The 19,008-nt window shown below is 45.3% G+C and overlaps 3 protein-coding genes across 3 annotated transcripts; all 3 read left to right on the top strand.

Moving 5' to 3' along the window:
• Positions 1 to 321: 321 nt before the first annotated feature.
• Positions 322 to 5,167, top strand: LOC119371804 (uncharacterized). Its single transcript, XM_037642258.2, has 2 exons — positions 322 to 763; positions 2,709 to 5,167. The coding sequence occupies exon 2, from the start codon at positions 2,713 to 2,715 to the stop codon at positions 4,909 to 4,911; it is 2,199 nt and encodes a 732-aa protein (XP_037498186.1). The 5' UTR covers positions 322 to 763; positions 2,709 to 2,712; the 3' UTR covers positions 4,912 to 5,167.
• A 969-nt stretch (positions 5,168 to 6,136) lies between these two features.
• Positions 6,137 to 18,995, top strand: LOC119371806 (mitochondrial dimethyladenosine transferase 1). Its single transcript, XM_037642263.2, has 5 exons — positions 6,137 to 6,651; positions 7,425 to 7,507; positions 11,285 to 11,559; positions 14,870 to 15,023; positions 16,424 to 18,995. The coding sequence occupies exons 1-5, from the start codon at positions 6,349 to 6,351 to the stop codon at positions 16,608 to 16,610; spliced, it is 1,002 nt and encodes a 333-aa protein (XP_037498191.1). The 5' UTR covers positions 6,137 to 6,348; the 3' UTR covers positions 16,611 to 18,995.
• Positions 16,879 to 18,995, top strand: LOC125760095 (uncharacterized). The gene is made up of 2 exons (XM_049419761.1): positions 16,879 to 18,123; positions 18,772 to 18,995. Exon 1 carries the CDS (start codon positions 16,879 to 16,881, stop codon positions 17,953 to 17,955), a length of 1,077 nt encoding a protein of 358 aa, XP_049275718.1. The 3' UTR covers positions 17,956 to 18,123; positions 18,772 to 18,995.
• Positions 18,996 to 19,008: the final 13 nt, after the last annotated feature.

The following is a 19,008-nucleotide window of genomic DNA, read 5'->3' as shown; positions in this document are numbered from 1 at the left end:
CTTTTGTATCCGCGGCGTTCCGAAACTGCTGCGCAGCAGTGTTTTGTTTGTGTCATAGGGTTTGTCCGATTTGGTCCAACGCGCCTTGTACGCGTGATATCACGGTTCGCGGAATGAAGAGCTAGGATAAGGCGGAGAACGCGTTCTACTGATTTTTACACGGCAAGCATTACGTCGTTGATTACGCATACACGCAAAACAGCGCCAAACGTGGGATCGTGGAGTTGTTTCGTACTCGACGTCCTCGGAAGAGCCGAAGGAAGTCGAGCCGCTTGTCTTGTCCAGCCAACGCAAGTCACATGGGACATGGGCGCGTGCGCCCGCGCGCTTCAAGCGTTCGCAAATGTTCACGTTTGTATTTTATATGCAGTGTGGCGCGTGCAACTTGCGGTAGGTGGCTCACGGCCGCGGTTAGACCCTAGCCACTCTTGTTTCGGAAGCTTATTTTAGTTTGTCTCGCATTCACCCGTAGTCTTCGCTCCGTGTTGCGTTCACGGTAATCAGAACACCCGGACAAGCTAAGAAACGCATGAACAAACTCGTGAACTTTGTTCGTAGTGGCATGTGGCGCGTGCATAGTAGAACACTTCAGTGGTGACGTAACAGGGTCAACGGAGTGCTTGAAGTGTCGCCGACTTGCCGTTCAGATTCGAAGTATTACGCGTAGTAGCTGCTAATCGGTTTCAAGCGTCTGGTTCGTGCTTTCGACAGTCCAACCTTCGGCCAAGTGCGAGTACCACCTCTGGAGGAATCGGTCGTAAAGGTAACGTTGCTTTCTCATTCGATTGATTGATTTATTGATTTATTGATTGATTGATTAGTGGGGATTAACGGGCTTTAGACTTTGTCGGTGTAGCTTGTTACTCAGCGTTCGGCGTCCGCAGGCGACAGCGTTCTTGGTGTTACATCGTGCTCGGTACGTTCCAGGAAAACGCTGTTACTCGTAGACGCCGTTAAAGTGTACTGAAATGACCGAGTACCCCTGAATGGGCCGTAGCGTCCGGCACCAGTCAGACGTCTCGCTGTAAAAGTATCACCGAGCCAGCTTTGTCCAAAGAAAATAGGAGCCTGGGAAATTTCAAACTTGAATGGAACAGCTCGTGCTATTCCATCGCGAAGTATCAGGCATAAGTTATGGGATGTTCGGTTTTTTTTTTTAATTTTTTATCTCATATTAGAATATCTGCTGTAATAGAGCGGCGAATTTGAGGACTGTTTTGAATGATTTTCTGAAATATAACTGCAGTCGTTGCACAGCTAGTGGCAGTTTCTTGAAAACGCGCGGAACAATGACCGGTCTTCTCTGGAATTTCGGAGAGTGCCAGTTTAAAATATTAATGATGAATTTCCAGTCATATTCAGTAACAATGGCTCGCTTTGAGATATATCAAAATGAGACGAAAAACGAAAATTGATGTGTCATTTGCCAGTTTAGTGACTTCAGAAATTTGCATTCGTTTGAGAAAGTACAGTTGTGATAAATAAAAAGTTCACTATATTCACTAATGGGGGAGTCATTATACTTTTAAGCTTTGACCAGCACTGATGGCTACCTCCAAAGCTTGTACTACATGTTTGCACTACATTGAATGTGGTATCATCAGCCAAACATTCCCTGCTTTATCTTAGCACTCCTGCTTGAGTAGGTCACGTGAATACTTAAATTTTGTCACTCCCCAAGAAACACGATAACTTATTACGGATCTGCCTGCAATTTAAGCTGAATTAACAACTGTGAGTATGGTCTACTACTAATGACTGATCACATACTATAGGGTTCATGCCAGGCCCGTAGCCAGGGGGGGGGGGGGGCCTCGAAATTTTGATGACACATGGTGTTATGTCGAAAATTAATCATGAAAATAGGCATTTTTCTCAAATACACAAGGCTTTCAGCAAGTGCCCCCCCCCCCCTCCCCGAAAAAAATTCCTGGCTACGGGCCTGGTTCATGCTTTGGTGTCACTGTAGCTGTTGGTTGTGACAGAAACGAATGTTTGTAAAACACACAACTGTTCATGAAAGGTGGCGCAGCATGCCGAAAATTCTTGCGTTTGTTTTAAAGTTTGGACAGCAATTTGTCAGGCGTTGCGTGAAAATCCTTGTACACCTTTGTGACTCAGTCAAAAGTGAAATGACAAATTCTCCCACAATCCATCTCTGTATGATTGTCCAGGTTGGTGCGAGAGTGTTCGCACACGTACACACACGCTCTGCGACCCACGAAGAGCATTTCGCATTGGCATTCTAGGTGAATGTTCTCGGACCATCTGAGCGTCACTTCCTTTAGTCGCATGGGTCAAGTGTTCATTCCCGCATGTCGTCATGGTATCGAGGGAAGGAGCTTGCATGTCATTTGTGGGCACGAGTTAATCGCTGAAAGAAACCTCATTCAGGATAATTGGACATATTGGTATAGGTTCATAATGAAAAGAAAAAAAAAACGCTACTTGAACGAAAACTAAGAAACAACACAAGACGGAGCACTCCATCCTGCGTTCTTTCTTATTCCCTGTTGAAGTTGCGCTTTTTGTCATTATGAAGAAACCACAGTTAAATTTCTTTTGCGCAGTTATTTTATCGAGGCCAGGCAGTCGGCTAGGCCATAGTGAACAACGACAGCCAAAGAAATGCTCTTGCATTTAATTGGGGAAATCGTGGACTGAAACGTGGTGTTGAAGCTGCTCTTATATTATGGCTTTTCTTTCAGAGGCATGGAGCCAGAGAGAAGAACGCTGTGGTCTTACGCCACCCACCTTGAAAGTTTGGGGCTCACCCACTTGAAAGCTGCTGACCTGGCACTCGCCTTTCAAGCAGTCGCGACTGGAGCCCTGGGGCGCGTGGTTCCGTATCCGACTATTTGTACGCACAACGGCGGTACGCGGGTGTGCCGCATCTTCGAGCACCTCACCCTCTGGAATGAGCTGCTGTGGTTTGCCATGGCTGAGCTCCGGGAAGTGCAGCCGGGTAGATTGGCCTTCGTGTGCCAGCACTTTCTCAGACCCATGGAGTACAGTTGCCAGGATCGGCTCGAGTACACGTACGCATTGATCCACTGCGTGCTCGCCAACCACCGCTGCATCGTTTCCGTCATTGTGGACTACGAGATGCTCCAGGCTTACCCCGCGCTGTTCAATGACGCCTTGCGGCGAAGCACCTCTATCGAGCAGCTGCAGATCGACACGTCCGGACTGGAGTTCGACGAGGTCGGCGAGCTCATCGTTGACGTCTGTGCCAACTGCCACCTCAGGGAGTTGGTGTGCAGTGAGGGTAGGCTTCTGGGAAGCGGAAACGAAGTCCAGGCCCGCTTTGCGGAATTCTTGAAGAAGTCGACTACGCTGAGAGTGCTGAGCGTCACCAATGCGTCCTGTCGCTCCGACTACAAGGTTGTCCTGGGTCCCCTGCAGGAGAATTCGACCATCACCAGCCTGACGATCGACAGCGCGTGTATTGAACTCGACAACGGCGCTTCCCTGTCCAAGTTTCTCTCTTCCAACTCCGTGCTCGTGGAACTGACCGTGGTGAAGCAGACCTGGCGCTCTTCGTGCAACGTCGGGCTGTTGTTCAAGAGTTTGGAAACGAACCGCGTGCTCCAGAAGCTGAGCCTGCAGCGATTCTTGTTCACCCTGGCCGACGCCAACTCGATGTCGGATGCGCTGACCGTGAATACAACGCTTCAGGAGCTCGACATCGGCAATATCGAGTATACGTTCATACAACCGTGGCTCGGCATGGAAGGTGAGAGCGATTCTGCCGTCAAGAGAGCGAAGTCCATGTGGGGGGAGTTGTGGCGCGTTCAGCCGTTTGTGAACACTTTGCGGAACAGCGTCTCTCTCCAGAGGCTGCTGTTCGGACATGTCTACTTTCGCGACCACGAATTGCGAAGCCTGCTTACAGCAGTGAAGGAGAGCGACTCGTTTCATCAGATCCAGTTCTTGCAAGTGAGTTGCAGCGGCTTCTGCGAATTTGTCAGGCTTGTCGAGGAGACCGACACATTTGACAAGGTTGCCATCAGGCATTGCTACTCCAACGCCATGCTCTTCGCCGATTCCTTGCGAAAATGCGAGAATCTTCCACTGACAGGAACCCACAGCTTCAGGTTCCTCGACACCGCAAATTTGAGGGAAATATGCTCCGCACTCAGATTGCACGACAGCATTACTTCGATTAACCTGCGTACTGACCGACGGCTTCTGGAAATGTTCGATGAACGGTGCGCCGAGTCGTTGGCGATGTACGTATCATCGACGACCGCACTGAAAGAGCTTGACATTGCCGTCAATATCGTTGACAAATCTGTGAATAGAATCGTCATGGCTGGCCTTTTGGCAAACACAACTCTCGAGAGGCTCGGAATATTCAGCTGCACTCTGTACGACAGCGATGTGCGCATGTTCGCCAAGTGGATACAGCAGAGCAAGACCTTGTACGGGCTGTCGGCCTCTTTCGCGCCCAACGATGTATGCGCCCTCTTCATGTCGGAGCTGGCCAGTTGCCTCCGAAGTGGCTACACGCTCACGTCCTTGAATGTCGCGGATTCCGAAAGCAGTCAGGCTCACTGGCAAGTCATACAGGGCCTGCTGTCTCGAAATTCCTCGTTAGTCGTGCGCGCCGCGCACTTTGCCGCCGGTTCCACGTTGAAAAGGTGCGCGACTGCATTTGAGCTCGTGTCATGGCACCCCTTAGTCTACTACAGGTTGGCGCAGACAATGTCCTTGGACGAGGTGCAGCAGAAGCTGGCAGCGAGCAAGAAGCGTCTGTCAGTCGATTTTTGGCAGTTGGCTGGTGTTGTGAAGGAAGACCTTTGCTGTCACGAGTGCGATGATGGCCGGCTTCAGATAGACGACCTAGGCTTTGATGCCTGGATGGCTCTGCGCAAATTTCTGAAAGTGGGTGACGTTTCAGATGCTTAGCACGTGCGCAAGAGCAACAATTGTTAATGCGAATGACCATTCCGAGTGCGAGGATATGTTTGTTAAATGACTGTGTATGTACTCAGCACGCTTGGTGCATGGTTGGCGTGACTGTTCCGTTGCGTCTTTTAAGATTGCCAACTATGTGTTCCTTGGCTAGTCATATTTTCAGAGCAGTGCTGTTTTTATACATGCAAAATGGGATGTTAAATATAATAAAAGTTTTCCCAATAAGGAGTAAATACATTTTTCTCAAGGGCTGTATAGTTTGTAGAACCAGTTTCATTGATGAACTTTGGATTGAATGATAATTTTTTCAGAGCTACTAGTAGTTTGCTGGCAGTTAGTGCAAGAAATAGGATTACATAGAAAGACACAAAATGGAAGCACCACGATCTCATGTTGTGCTGTCATCGGGAGCCATGTTGCCTTGCTCATGTTCTGTTAATGGGAAGGTTGTATAATATTTTTTGTCACTTTGTAAAGGCACTAAAACAGTGGCTGAGCATGCAAGGAATGTCACTGTAGCCAGCATTTAGATAAGGGAGATTTAATTGCTTTGACCATGCAGAAACAAGCACCTGAAATTGTAGATGAACTTACGACCCCAACGAAAGCAAGACATCTTTATCAAAATGATTGTTGCAGTGACATTCTTTATGGACGCACGCACTGTTGATCGCATGAAGCCTATAAATTATTTTCCCGTGAATGTCATGCTTTATTTGTAGCTGATAATGAACAACTTGCAAATTGAGACACATTATTCTGGCATTATTATAGTAAGTATGGCGGTTGTAATTCTGCCGCTGTTAAATGAAGAAGGCAGTAGAACACCTGAGAGCGCGTGGTCATTGCAGCGTCGCATTATTTTTACAAAAAATGGCAGGGTATCTAAGCTAAATTGAATAACGTCGCGCGGATGTATTATTTACAACAGCATGGACGAAGGCTAAGATCTTGTATTACAGTTTTCACGCAAGAGCGAAACCATATCGAAACCGCAACGACCTGCAAACCCCAGGGTTTCGGTTTGCAGTCTCGTACGCGTAGTGGTCTCACGTGACGTGGCTGCCGTTTCTAAAAACAATCTCGTTTCATCGCAAGTCTCGACCGCTATTATTTCTTTCGCACACTGGAAGTGTTTCATGCAAACGTCGTAATCGCCCCCCCCCCTTCTTTTTTTTGCTTTCGTTATTGGCTATAATTGGCTCCGTTTTAGCCATATGAAATCGTAGCCGCTTGCGGCCATGTGAAAGTGATGCGAGTTTCGGTGTTGTTTTGGAGTGGTTGAGTTTCTCCAACGGAGCAACATGCGTTCCGGGAAATCGCTTGTCCAACGATACTAATGAATTCCATTACCGCTCTGTGAACTCCTTGGCAGCGCAGCAGCCGATTCGCCAACTTCGCAAAGTTTAAAGCGCTGAAAACTTCGCAATGTCGGCCGCTAAGAGCGCGCGCGTGGTTAAAGCTGCGTCGGCATTGCGACTGCCGCCGATGCCGTCAACTAGCGATCTTCTCCGCATGTACGGAATCCGCGCAATGCGCAAGTTGTCGCAAAACTTTCTGCTCGACCCCAAGTTGGCCAAGAGGCTGGTGCGCGCTTGCGGCAGCGTACGCGACAAGCACGTCATCGAGGTAGGACCCGGACCTGGGTGTCTCACCAGACCCTTGCTCGAGCTAGGGGCACGACGGGTCGTTGCCATCGAGAAGGACAGTCGATTCGCCCCGACGCTGGAGGTGAGTTTCCGCACGTTGTTGTTTTTGTGCTTGCAGATTACTTCCGCTGCGTCTAGGAGTGGCTGACAGGCGCATTCGCGACTATGTAGTGCGAAAACACCACCCTGGCCTTTTATAACATTATCATTGTGTTCCGTGAATCGTTCATTGACACATCGCCCGGTTTGGCCGGTGTATCGCTTCCCACAACTGCACTGGTGGGTTGCAGTGTTACACCAACAAGCCCAAGGTTTCAATATTTTGAATGGAATAGTTTTATGTTATTGTGTCATATTCTATTTATATCGTGTCTAATGAGGTGCCGTGTGTTGTGATGTGTGGACTGCCCCTACTGTATGAGCCTGAAGAAAAGCTTACAGCCGCTTAAACAAATAAATAAGCAAACGGCACATTCGCCTTTCATAAATACTTCGGGCACAGTTATAGCCAAATGTGGTTCACATTATTCCAGTTATCGCACGGTGGAGCGTTGCTACAGTTCAATTAACTTCATAACTAGACAGCATGCTAGGTCCTGACGCATGTGCATTTTTTTTCTAGCTGATAACATAACTGCAGAAAAGGCGGGCAATAACTCTGCATATGAAAACGTGGAAAACTTGCGCGCTTGTATTTGTTGACCCCGCATAGGTCGAGTTGTCAGTGCGCTAATAGGACCAAATTTTTGTTCCGTAATTCACCTAATAACTCTGGCAACACCACGCAAAAGCGTAACGAAAGTTTCTCATTGTACTTGCATTCTCATATCAGTGGTTGTCACTTCTTGCTCGCAGATCCTGTCCGAAGCCAGCGAGGGCCGACTGCATGTAGTGATGGGTGACATCTTTCACCAGCACTTGCCGGAGCTAATACCGGAGTGAGTAAGCGTTAAGCGTATGCATTGTAGCTGCACACAAGAGAACATGAGCGCGCAGAAAAGAAATGCAACATGTGCCGTCTTCAGCAAGATCAGTAACACTTGCAGGCTTGCATGCGCATAAATGCCCGATAAAGTGGACGCGAGGACGAATGCTGTCCTAGCTCAATTGGTGGAGCATTGGGTGCGTTATTCGAAGGTTGCAGGTTTGGTCCCTGCCGGCAGCAAGTTGTCTTTTCGTCCACTTTACTTTCTTCACGTCTCTATCATAATTATTACAATACACTTAAAACAGTACAATTAACGTCCCCTATACTTTCCTTGGCTTCATTATCTGTCGGTTTTCATTAAGGCCTTCAGTAAGACTAAACACTGGGCGAGTAGGTATAGCTTCATTGGGGCTACAGCATGATGGACACAGACTAAAGGCAAAACAATCTACACAACATGGCGCTGACTATCAGCTGAAGTTTATTGGTTGAACCACACATACATAACAGGCACAAATGTTACCAAATCCAGCCCTAGGCAAACACAACAGATGTGCGCCTTATATATGTGTGGTTCAGTCAATTTCAGTTGATAGTCAGTGCCATGTTGCGTTTGTTTATTTGCTTTTCGAGTGTGTCCGTTGCGCTGTAGCCACAGTGTGCTGTCTTTCAACTGAAACCTTCATGGAACTGAGACCTTATATAAATACGGGAAACAACGCAGATAACAGGCAGGTGCAACAAAACTGGTGTGATAGCCAGGCATCAATTACACTGACAAGGGAAGAGATATTTTTCCTTGACAATTCCTTACTTGTTTCTCTAATCCTTCTACAGTAGAACCTCCTTATAACGAAGTTGCATCTGACACAAAATGGCTTTGTTATATCAGAAAGATTTGTTATAACTACACTTGCAGCACTGAGAAAATGAAAAGACTACGCTTAGATAACTTCATTATAACCAATAATTCATACTCATTGTATCAGAGTTTGACTGTGCGAATATGCATATTCAAGAGGAATTGTGCTTATTGGTTTAGTTGTATGCAGCTGTTATTCCTTTTGTTTCCTCTATTTGTATCACTTTTTGCTTTCGCTAATGTCTGTTAATAGGCAGCATTCAATCAATCAGTTTTTATTGTGTGTTGTATATGCAATCGCCAGTTATTATCATACAGGTAGGCCCATTCAAGGTTCATGGCAAGGGTTCATCTTTTTAACGGAAGTGGCTAGTATTGAACTAGAAGGCAAAGAGATATAAATGTTACAATAGCACTGTTACTTCGTCCTGTACATTTAATCTCCACGTTGGCATCTTCTTGCATGCTGCAACTATGAATAAATTTCGACTCGCCAGTTTTGCCATTGTTGTGATTCTGACACTCTGTATACAATGTGAGTTCTGTGAATGACGACTAGGAGGAGCAAGCAAACAGCAAGATTTAGAGAGGTGGTAGTGCTTGCGTAGCAGTGGTGGGGCTAAGACTTCGTAGTAGTATTTTCTCACCCACAGGTCCTGGGAGCCCTCTGTAATCATTCTTACAGTGGTATTTGTTGGCACACCGGCTTCACTTAGTAGTTGTGCACCGCGTGTAGAAATTGACCGCAATATAACATTCACCTACTGTAGTGACTTGGTAGGAAACCTGCTGCTGACTGCTGGGTTATCGGTTTGATCCCCCGACTGCAGTGGACGCATTCTGAAGCGTAACACTTGCATGATTTCACAACGCTCATGCTCTGGGTAGTGCAAAAGAATTGACTTGAAGATCACCACTACAATTTCTCTCGCAGTATGCAAGAAATTACGCTTCAAGTACTAGATTACTTATATTATACAGTTATGTCATGTCCCCTAAAGTCTTGAACATGCTCGCTGTGACTTGAGAAACTGTTAAACAGGGAGCGTTGCTGGATAAGTGGTAGTGCTGGTGATGTTCCCCATTTTCTCCAGCAACATTCCTCGTTCAGTGATGTGTCATCATTTCATGCCTCCATGTTGAAATGAGGAGGCTGAAATTTGACTTGAATTGCACGTGACTCGCGACGCTCATTTCAACCGTCCTAGTCCTTCCTGTAGCGCGCAACGAACATTTTTGCCAGAAAGCAACATTGGTGGAAAACTCTTGTTTCTGGTTGGACACTTTGTAATTTAACTGGCGAAGTCATATTAAATAATGAATTGAATACATTTGCTGTCATCAAATATTTTTCTGGCTGCTGCAGCTTCGAAGATCATTCAACAGAAATTATCTTTAGTCGGATTCCCTATATTTAGTCATTTGAAGTGTTCCTCAAAGGAATATGCGGCGTGGGTACCAGTAACGTGTTGTGAATAACTACGCTAATTATACTGCCACAGACTGGTGCATACATCATGATATCATGGCACACTGGCCTAAAAATATGTTGTGTCGCTTGACACTGGTCTGCTCAATTCCTGTGAACACTGCAGCTTCCACATGCAAGAACAGCCAAAAGAAATGCAAGCCCCATACTTATTCTTTTTTTTATGAGTAACTTGATTATGTCTATGCAGTTTTATTGCTACTCATCTTCAGCAAATATATCTGTTTAAACAAGTCGCGATAATATCGATGGTGCTGTATTGGCATTCAGAGGCCAATTGTAGTGTCAAATACATGTTTACAAACTTCATACTTGACAAATATGATCATTCTGCATGCAAGAGGCAAGCTATGAGATCGCTATTTGACAAGAGAGCAGTGTTAGCCTGACATACATGCAATAATACCAAAATTGTCATTGAACGTGCAGCTTTTGCAAGGGAGAGCTATGTCAGCGAACCTTCCGTAGCGTTAACAGATAAAGAATTTGCTTGCTTAGATTCATGTGCACGTGGAGTACCGTCTTGACCTCGCTTTATTTTTCTCAAACATTTGTGTATATCTAGATGACTTTTGGCACAATTAAAGCGTAAAAATAGACATACACATAAGTCAAGAAACACAGAACGGGCACTAACTTTCATCTGGTGATCTGGCAGATGAAAGTTAGCGCCTGTTATGTGTATGTCTATATTTGCGCTTTAATTTCGCCGACAGCATGCACCATCTCGCCCAATATCAAGTTTTGTTAAACTCGATAACTTGCCCGGGCGGTTGCGATTACACATGGGGGGTTTTATATTTACGTGCCTGTGATAAACGCCAGTTCGAAGTCAGTGCTAGTATTGTCGCTGCTTTTGTGTTCTGTGCCTTTAGGGAGTTTTAGAATAGGGTACGCAAAGCTTTGCGTTAGCGTTTGTCGCCACTGTGCATGCGTCATACACTATCCTCTTGCGTACCCCTGTTAAGTGACGGAAATAGCTTGCGTGCGTAACGAATGCTATCTGTGCATACCCTATTCTAAAGCTGCCTTAATTCTTTGACTGGTGACATCAGAATACAAGAGGCAAGTAACCGGCATTGAAATCTGGGCATGTAAACTAGCTTCACTGAGAAGCTAAGCATTTATAGCTGGGCTAGTTGGTTTTAGTGAATACTGTGAAACGTTGTATTGGTGAACAAAGACACAGACAGTATAGGGAGAGACACACAATCCCACTACTGTGTGTTGCTTTTTATCCTGTTTGACTCTTTGTTCGCCAGTGCAATGTTTCGCAGTATTCATGACCGTTTGCTCTGCCAGGAACTAATGAAAGGATGAGTGGAAAACGACGCACTCAGAATTATGCGCGCCCATAGCCCCCATAGCACCTTTACTTATGTATTCGCAGTAGTCACTGAGAAGGCCTTGGGTATGCATTCTCTCTCGAAAACCAGGGAGCTCGGTGTGTCATGGGAGTCGGACGAGTTGCCCGAGGTGTGCCTGGTGGGCAACCTGCCGTTCAGCGTTGCTAGCCCGCTGCTGGTGAGCTGGCTTCGGCAGATCTCTCGTCGTGAAGGCCCCTTCCAGCGCGGTCGCGTTCCTCTCAGCCTGACCTTTCAGCTGGAGGTGGCTCAGCGCATCGGCGCCCCCATCCTGGACCCACAGCGCTGCCGTCTCTCGGTCCTCTGCCAGAACTACTGCACCACCCAGCACAGGCTTACGCTCAACGGTAGGGAGATGTGTCTTGCACCTATGTCAGGCCTGTTTCTTAAAAGTGTACTGACATGAAAATTTTTAGTTGTCATTTTTTTTTTGCGTCAAATGAAGGGCCAAGACCTTAAGAGCCTAGAAAATGTGCTGGTAAGCATGTGTGCACCCTGAAAAAGTAATTGCACTGTGTTTCTTAAAAGCTAGTTTCGGTTCCTACTGTACCCTGACGTCACAACACGGTTTGAGCTTCTCGTCACATGCTTGCGCATGATGTGTTGTTTCCACAGCCGCTCAGCTCCGTGACTCCGTTGGTGACGCACAAGCGGCCATTTTGAGTGTTTCCAGTGACACACGAGCAGCCATTTTGAACGTGTTGATACCTGACGTCATCACAACTAGCCATACTGGTGTGTGAAGTCACCAGAATTCACACTGCAGCCTGATGTCACAATAGTGTCAACCTCAGTAGGCCTGCTATGCGAAAATAGATTTTAATGTCAAAGGCTCACTTGGACTCATACTCTTCAAAATTTTCCTCAACTGGACTCGTTCATACTCAGTCTCAGCAAAATTCTCCTCAGTCGGACTCACTGAAGTTTTTCTCAACCGGACTCAGACTCGCCAAAATTTTCCTCAACCGTACTCATTCAGACGCAGTCTCACCAAAATTTTTCTCAGTCAGACTCACTAAAATTTTTCTTAACTGTGTTCACTGGGACTCAGACTCACCAAAAGTTTCCTCCACCGAACTCATTCAGAGTTAGTCTCACCAAAAGTTTCCTCAATTGGACTCAGACTCACTAAAATTTTTCTCAACCGGATTCAAACTCAGACTCACCAAAATATTACTCAGCTGGATCCACTCAGAACTCATGGCCCAATCTGAGTCTGAATGAGTCGACTCATGTGTGAGTTTGCCAACCTATGGTGTTAAAGTCTCTTATGTGATCGAAGGACAAACAACTCGGTAAACCGCAATGCAGACACACGAAAGGGCATTTATTGCTCCTTCTACACAGTAAGCCAGTTAGCCAAATTACACTATCAGTGTAGCCCACTGTTGGCACACGTTTTCAAATCGAGGAAGTTCGACACACTGCACCAGGCTATCAAGTGAGTAATGCTCAGCCTTGCCAGAAGCCCATATCTATGTTGGTCTTGCTAATGGAGGTGCAGGTCAGGGATAACGCTAATGGAGGCACATTCGCTTCAGAAATGAGCCTTGCGATCTGAAAAGAAAAAAAATAGAGGGCCTGACCTCTTCTCTTGTTTGTTTTGCCACGTTTAGTGCTGTTTTCATTTTTGCAACTCGCCAGCCTTTTTTGATTCTCTTCATAAGTGGAGAAGAAAATGTGTACTCGGAAGAGTCCCCTGAGTGGGCTTAGCACCGAGAGCAAAAGGTGGCAGACGTCACGTGATATTCACGACACACCCCTCTCGAGCATCTCTCATTCTATCTCTACATGATTTTCTGAATGTAAAAGCTTGCCGGTTGGTGAATGTGTCACAACTTGGTGAAACTACTGCCCCTGTGAAGGAGAGCAAAGAGACACTAGCTCTTTGTTAGAAGGCAGAGAGCCAGAGTGCGTGTAATCATTCACATGACACTTTACATAGGGAAGGGGTTTGGGATTCAACAAATTTCGTAATAAAACCATGTATAACATAGCCAAATGTAGCAAGGGGGTGGAAAAGGAAAGTGAGGGTGAGGAGGAAGGGAGAGGGTAAAGCATAGTATAGCCATGAACTATGGTGTCACGCAGGCAAAACCACGAATAAGCATAGCTTATTCGCTGAAGGATCTGTGTTCCTTCAGCGACGCTCGCGCTGCCTCCTAACTGTTTCCTTCCTCAATGCTGGGAATTGGACCTTCATCCACGTGTTTAGCAGCGCAACACTTGAGTCGCTACGGGCAACAACGATGGACATGCATTCATGTCGAGGCAACAATGAAATGTGGCGACGTGAAATGACGAGTCGCTTCAGTAAAAGATCAGATTGCCTCATCAGAAGCAAGCTGATCGCCAACAAGCCCATGATCAAGAGAGCATCACTTATTGAAAATTGGCGTGTACAAACATTCATGCGACCAACGCACCTTCGAGGGCCACATTTCTGTACACTTGCCGATGCCAGGTTTTTCGCGTACAATGCTGCTGCTGAAAACTGGGAGTTATAAAAGCTTTGCTTAAAATTAGAGGTGTGCGAATATTTGAAATTTCGAATATTTTTCTAATAGTGTTTTTTATTCGATTCGATTTGCACTGGAATTTTACTATTCGAACTATTCGAACTTCCCAAAAACAAATACAACGCCCGATTGAAAGTGACCCCTTCAAATTTTTAATATGCTTCACCTAATTACACTCTCGTATTGCGGCAAAGCTGCCTTTCAAGCTCCCTTACGGTCGAACGTTGCCAAGAGACAACGGAAGTGGTCCCTAGATTTTCAATATGCTTCATCTGATCACACCCCGGTATTGGGGCAAAGCTGCTTTTCAAACTCTGCTACGGTCGCAAATGTATTAACTCAAGAAAACGCTTGTTCCAACATGGAGATTAAAGATGTGGCAGAGGTGGGAGCTCAATTAATGCTGTTTTGGACCTGAAATTGGGGCAGGAAGTCCGAAAAATTGGAAGCCGAAGATTTTTAGCATCCAAAATTTCAGTTGTTCTTATATATCGACGTCTACGAGGCAGATTTGGAACTCCGGACTTAGCACACCCTTGTCCGCCGCATCAGTTGGGCTTCCACAGTAATTGAAAGAGGAGGAGAGGCTGAGGAAATGTCATCTATGCCTATCACGTGTAAAGTGTTGTCGGCAACACTTTGGTTGCACCAAATCAAGTACATAAATACAATTTGGCCTATACATTGCCTCATTCTTGATAAGACAACTATGAAACACCACCCAGCCAGTGCTTCATCAACCTAGCAAAAATTAACACTTTCATGTTGCTCTCTCATAAGAATATGCTTAGGAATCCTCTCTAACTTTTTTTTCTGCTGTTTCGCTTCGAAGTATTCGAAAAATATTCTAGAAATATTCGAAAAATAATCGATTCGATTCGCACTCACAATTCAATGTTCGAATTCGCTTCGCACCCAAAATTTTGCTATTCGCACAGCTCTACTTAAAATGAAATCTGCACGTAAACCGGGATAACGTTACTTACAGGTGAGATGACGGTGAAAAGTTCAGAACTGTCTATATCATGAAAGGAACCGTGGTTAAAATACTATTTCGAAAAATTAAATTTCTGTGTGGCACTACTCGAACTTACTCTGCCAATGCCTCTGCCCAATATGAATGTGTTCCTTCTTGCAGGAAGCAGTTTCGTGCCTCCCGCAGAAGTGGACGTTGGGCTGGTGCGGCTTGTACCGTTGAAGGAGCCAATCATCCGGCATCCCTTTGACCTCATAGAGAAAGTCATCAATTGCCTTTTCAACGGCCGCCAGAAAGTGCTCACGAATGGAGCCAAGTGAGTAAAAGATGTGCATTCTACTTCCTTAGGGCTCATTCACACTTGCGACTAACACCTGTCGCGCGACCAAGTTTACCGCACAGCGACTGATTGCAAACGGTCGTAAATAGCCGCTTTGATCGCAGGGTGACTGTTTTGGCTCAGTCGCTCGCTGCTTGATTTTTCAGTCGCATCACTGTAGTCACAAACCTCTGAACCAGTCACATGCGCAGGACCAGGACGTCAGCTTATTTTACGGGGCAATGGCAATGCGAGCCATATGCGAGCAGATGTGAATTCTTTGTGGCAACGGGTATAGGTCGCACGCATGTGTGAACACCGGTCACCTTGGGTCGCTTTTTGGTTGCCATTCACGAAATGGTCACGTGACCAGTGCAAATCGCAGATGTGAATGAGCCTTTAGAGAGGAATTTCCAAACCAGTAAGGTTCAGAAAGGCTGAAAGCCAGCAATAAGGATGGTAAAGCCGATGGGTTTTAGCCATAAATTCTCAAGACGCAAAAGGGCTGTGAACTGGGCTTGCTGACTGAACTGAAGTTATTCTGGAGCAAGGTTGTAACGATGACCAGGCAGAATTTATACCCAGGAACAGCTCACCTCGGCTGTGGAGTGAAGGCTACGAAGACGGGGCTTCCGCACTGCCGTGTTACTGCGCTAGTAGTGTGGCAGCTTGCAGCTGATTTTGATCCTAGTATCGCTTTTGCTTGCTCACAGCGTTAACACGTTTAGAAAAACATTTACAGGAAAAACGTGAATGGGAGAGAGACATTTTGGTTGCTCTGCTCAGTGTACATTTCAGTGTCGCATTACGAGTACATTTTTCTTGGAGAACTAAACGATGAGTTTGCGGCGGCACATGAACTAAGACACGTCAAGGACACTATGTTTACTTTGGAAAATAGGCGTGCAGAAAACATGGCGCTGTCTAAGGAATGGAAAGAAATGGAAGACATTCTTGTTAGGTGAACAATAATTTCATTTTACCTACGACTTCCCGAAGCTGTTTCAGTCTCATAATAAGTAAAGCAGTTTTTATTTGAGCAAGGCAAATTAGAAAATTATTAACAAAATTAGGTGCTATTTCTTGGCATGCTAGCAGGCATTCATTTTCGTTCTGTAGCTTCCACACTACTGCCAAGAAAAGTTGCCCCCATGTATAGTTTGTTACAACTCAAACCTCGATATAATGAACACGGATATAACGAATTATCGGTTATAACGTAGTAAATGAAAAATAGTGTTGTCATAGATAGTGTTACGAATATACGTTTATAACGAATTTTCGGATATAACGAAGCTATTTTTATGTCAGATGCAATTTCATTATAATGAGGTTTGAGTGTATTTATTTACACAACAAGTTAATTTGTTAACATGCGGTAACAAACTACGGTGCAGGAACCTCTTCCCTCGTGTCCGTCAAGAGGAATTGGTGCCACGCCTCATAAAGCTGTCCGACGTTGACCCAACGACAAGGATTCTCCAGCTGACTGTGGAAGAGATTGGACGCTTGTGTGACGTCTACGAAGAGATTTGCACGGAGGAGCCCAAAATCAGAGAGTACCACTTCAGGCTGGGAAACTGACGGTGCCTGTCCGTAGGAACAAGTGATCCTTGGTGAACAAGGAGCTAGAATTTCGTTGGTTGGATCATTTGTCGAACTGCGTTGCAGTTCCTGTTGTTCACCATTGTTGCGAGATGCAGTCATAGTTCAGAGATGCAGTCAACTGGTCAATCTAGAGCATATTTTTTTCTCTGCTCAGCAGAATAAGTTTGGCACTGGTTGAGCCAAAGCAGCTGCGCATTTCTCGCTTGCTGTTTCCAATTACTCGTATGAATTCGACCAGATTCATATGAAAATGGATTCCATACGGATTTTTATGAACACAGATTCCATACGGATTCGTATGAACACAGATTCCATACGGATTCGTATGAAAACGGATTCCATGCGGATTCGTATGAAAACGGATTCCATACGGATTCGTATGAAAACGGATTCCATGCGGATTCGTATGAACACAGATTCCATACGGATTCGTATGAAAACGGATTCCATGCGGATTCGTATGAAAACGGATTCCATGCGGATTCGTATGAAAACGGATTCCATACGGATTCGTATGAAAACGGATTCCATGCGGATTCGTATGAACACAGATTCCATACGGATTCGTATGAAAACGGATTCCATGCGGATTCGTATGAAAACGGATTCCATACGGATTCGTATGAAAACGGATTCCATGCGGATTCGTATGAACACAGATTCCATACGGATTCGTATGAAAACGGATTCCATGCGGATTCGTATGAAAACGGATTCCATGCGGATTCGTATGAAAACGGATTCCATACGGATTCGTATGAAAACGGATTCCATGCGGATTCGTATGAACACAGATTCCATACGGATTCGTATGAACACAGATTCCATACGGATTCGTATGAAAACGGATTCCATGCGGATTCGTATGAAAACGGATTCCATACGGATTCGTATGAAAACGGATTCCATGCGGATTCGTATGAACACAGATTCCATACGGATTCGTATGAAAACGGATTCCATGCGGATTCGTATGAAAACGGATTCCATGCGGATTCGTATGAAAACGGATTCCATACGGATTCGTATGAAAACGGATTCCATGCGGATTCGTATGAACACAGATTCCATACGGATTCGTATGAAAACGGATTCCATGCGGATTCGTATGAAAACGGATTCCATACGGATTCGTATGAAAACGGATTCCATGCGGATTCGTATGAACACAGATTCCATACGGATTCGTATGAAAACGGATTCCATGCGGATTCGTATGAAAACGGATTCCATGCGGATTCGTATGAAAACGGATTCCATGTGGATTCGTATGAAAACGGATTCCATAGGGGTGCACATGGCAACACTCATACGAGTTTGACCAGAAGTTTAAAGAAAATAAATGTGCCACACCTTTGGCAGCAGCTTGTAAAAACTCAGTATGAGCACGTTGTGGAGCAAAGCATTCTCGTCAGGTGGATGTGGATTTGCGGTATCCGAGTGGCAATTAGAATGCTTTCTTGATGACTTTCATTTTACTTCACAAAAAGTGTGGCATACACTGCGAGATTGTTTGAGAGAAATGCGGTGCTGTAGTTGTTGAACCACTGGGGTGAATCATGGGAAGCTCGTAAAATTTTGCTTGATTTGCCGTTAATCTACAGAAAAGTGCACCGTTTCCTTCGTTGTTTTTTGTGTGTTGTGTAGCGTGCTGTTGCCAAGTTTATTTAGGTCAGCTGAGAGTTTTACATTCACTAGCCGTGTTTTAAATTTTCTTTAACCCTGTATACCGGTTAAAATGAGACTAAATGAGACCAGTTAGTGCCGTGCAGTAAATTTGCAGTGATAGGCAAGCTTGTTCAAACCCACCAAGACAGACCCCTGATAAATTGCGAATGCATCAATAGATATTGTTGTGATTATATTTACAGGATATTTACAAAGGAAATGTATCGATACGCTCCTTTTTATTTTAAATGTATTGACGTATGAAAAGAGTTTACGAACTGTCTGCTGCTAAATATCGTAGGGGCAAGGGCCTTTATGAAGCCATTAAAACAGCGGCTTTTTACTCCTGTTCGGCCATTTGTATTTCTAAAAATAAGTGCTGAAACAAAGTAATGAAATGGACATTTTTCATGATCGACGCTGGTCGTTAGCGGTGCTATGACACTAATGCAAGATTTCTCTCTAGCAGTCTTAGCATGACGTGTAGTGACTGGAGTGATGTGCCCACCTCTAATTCAGCACGTGTAGGTTCCTGAAGCTTTCTCGTGCCTCTTGGAAGTGCTTGTAGGACACTGTAGTTTCCATTCAAGCTGTAAAACTGGCCTGCCACTATTACATTCAAGCCACCCGACACGCACTCTGAAGTATAGCAACATGTAAAGATTGTTATACCATTAAAAGAACCAGATGCAAGTCTGTCTGTTTG

This window comes from Rhipicephalus sanguineus, chromosome 10 (genome assembly GCF_013339695.2).
Source record: "Rhipicephalus sanguineus isolate Rsan-2018 chromosome 10, BIME_Rsan_1.4, whole genome shotgun sequence".
Taxonomy (NCBI): Eukaryota; Metazoa; Arthropoda; class Arachnida; order Ixodida; family Ixodidae; genus Rhipicephalus; species Rhipicephalus sanguineus.
The sequence above is the reverse complement of the archived record's forward strand: the minus strand, read 5'-3'. Positions and strand labels throughout refer to the sequence as shown.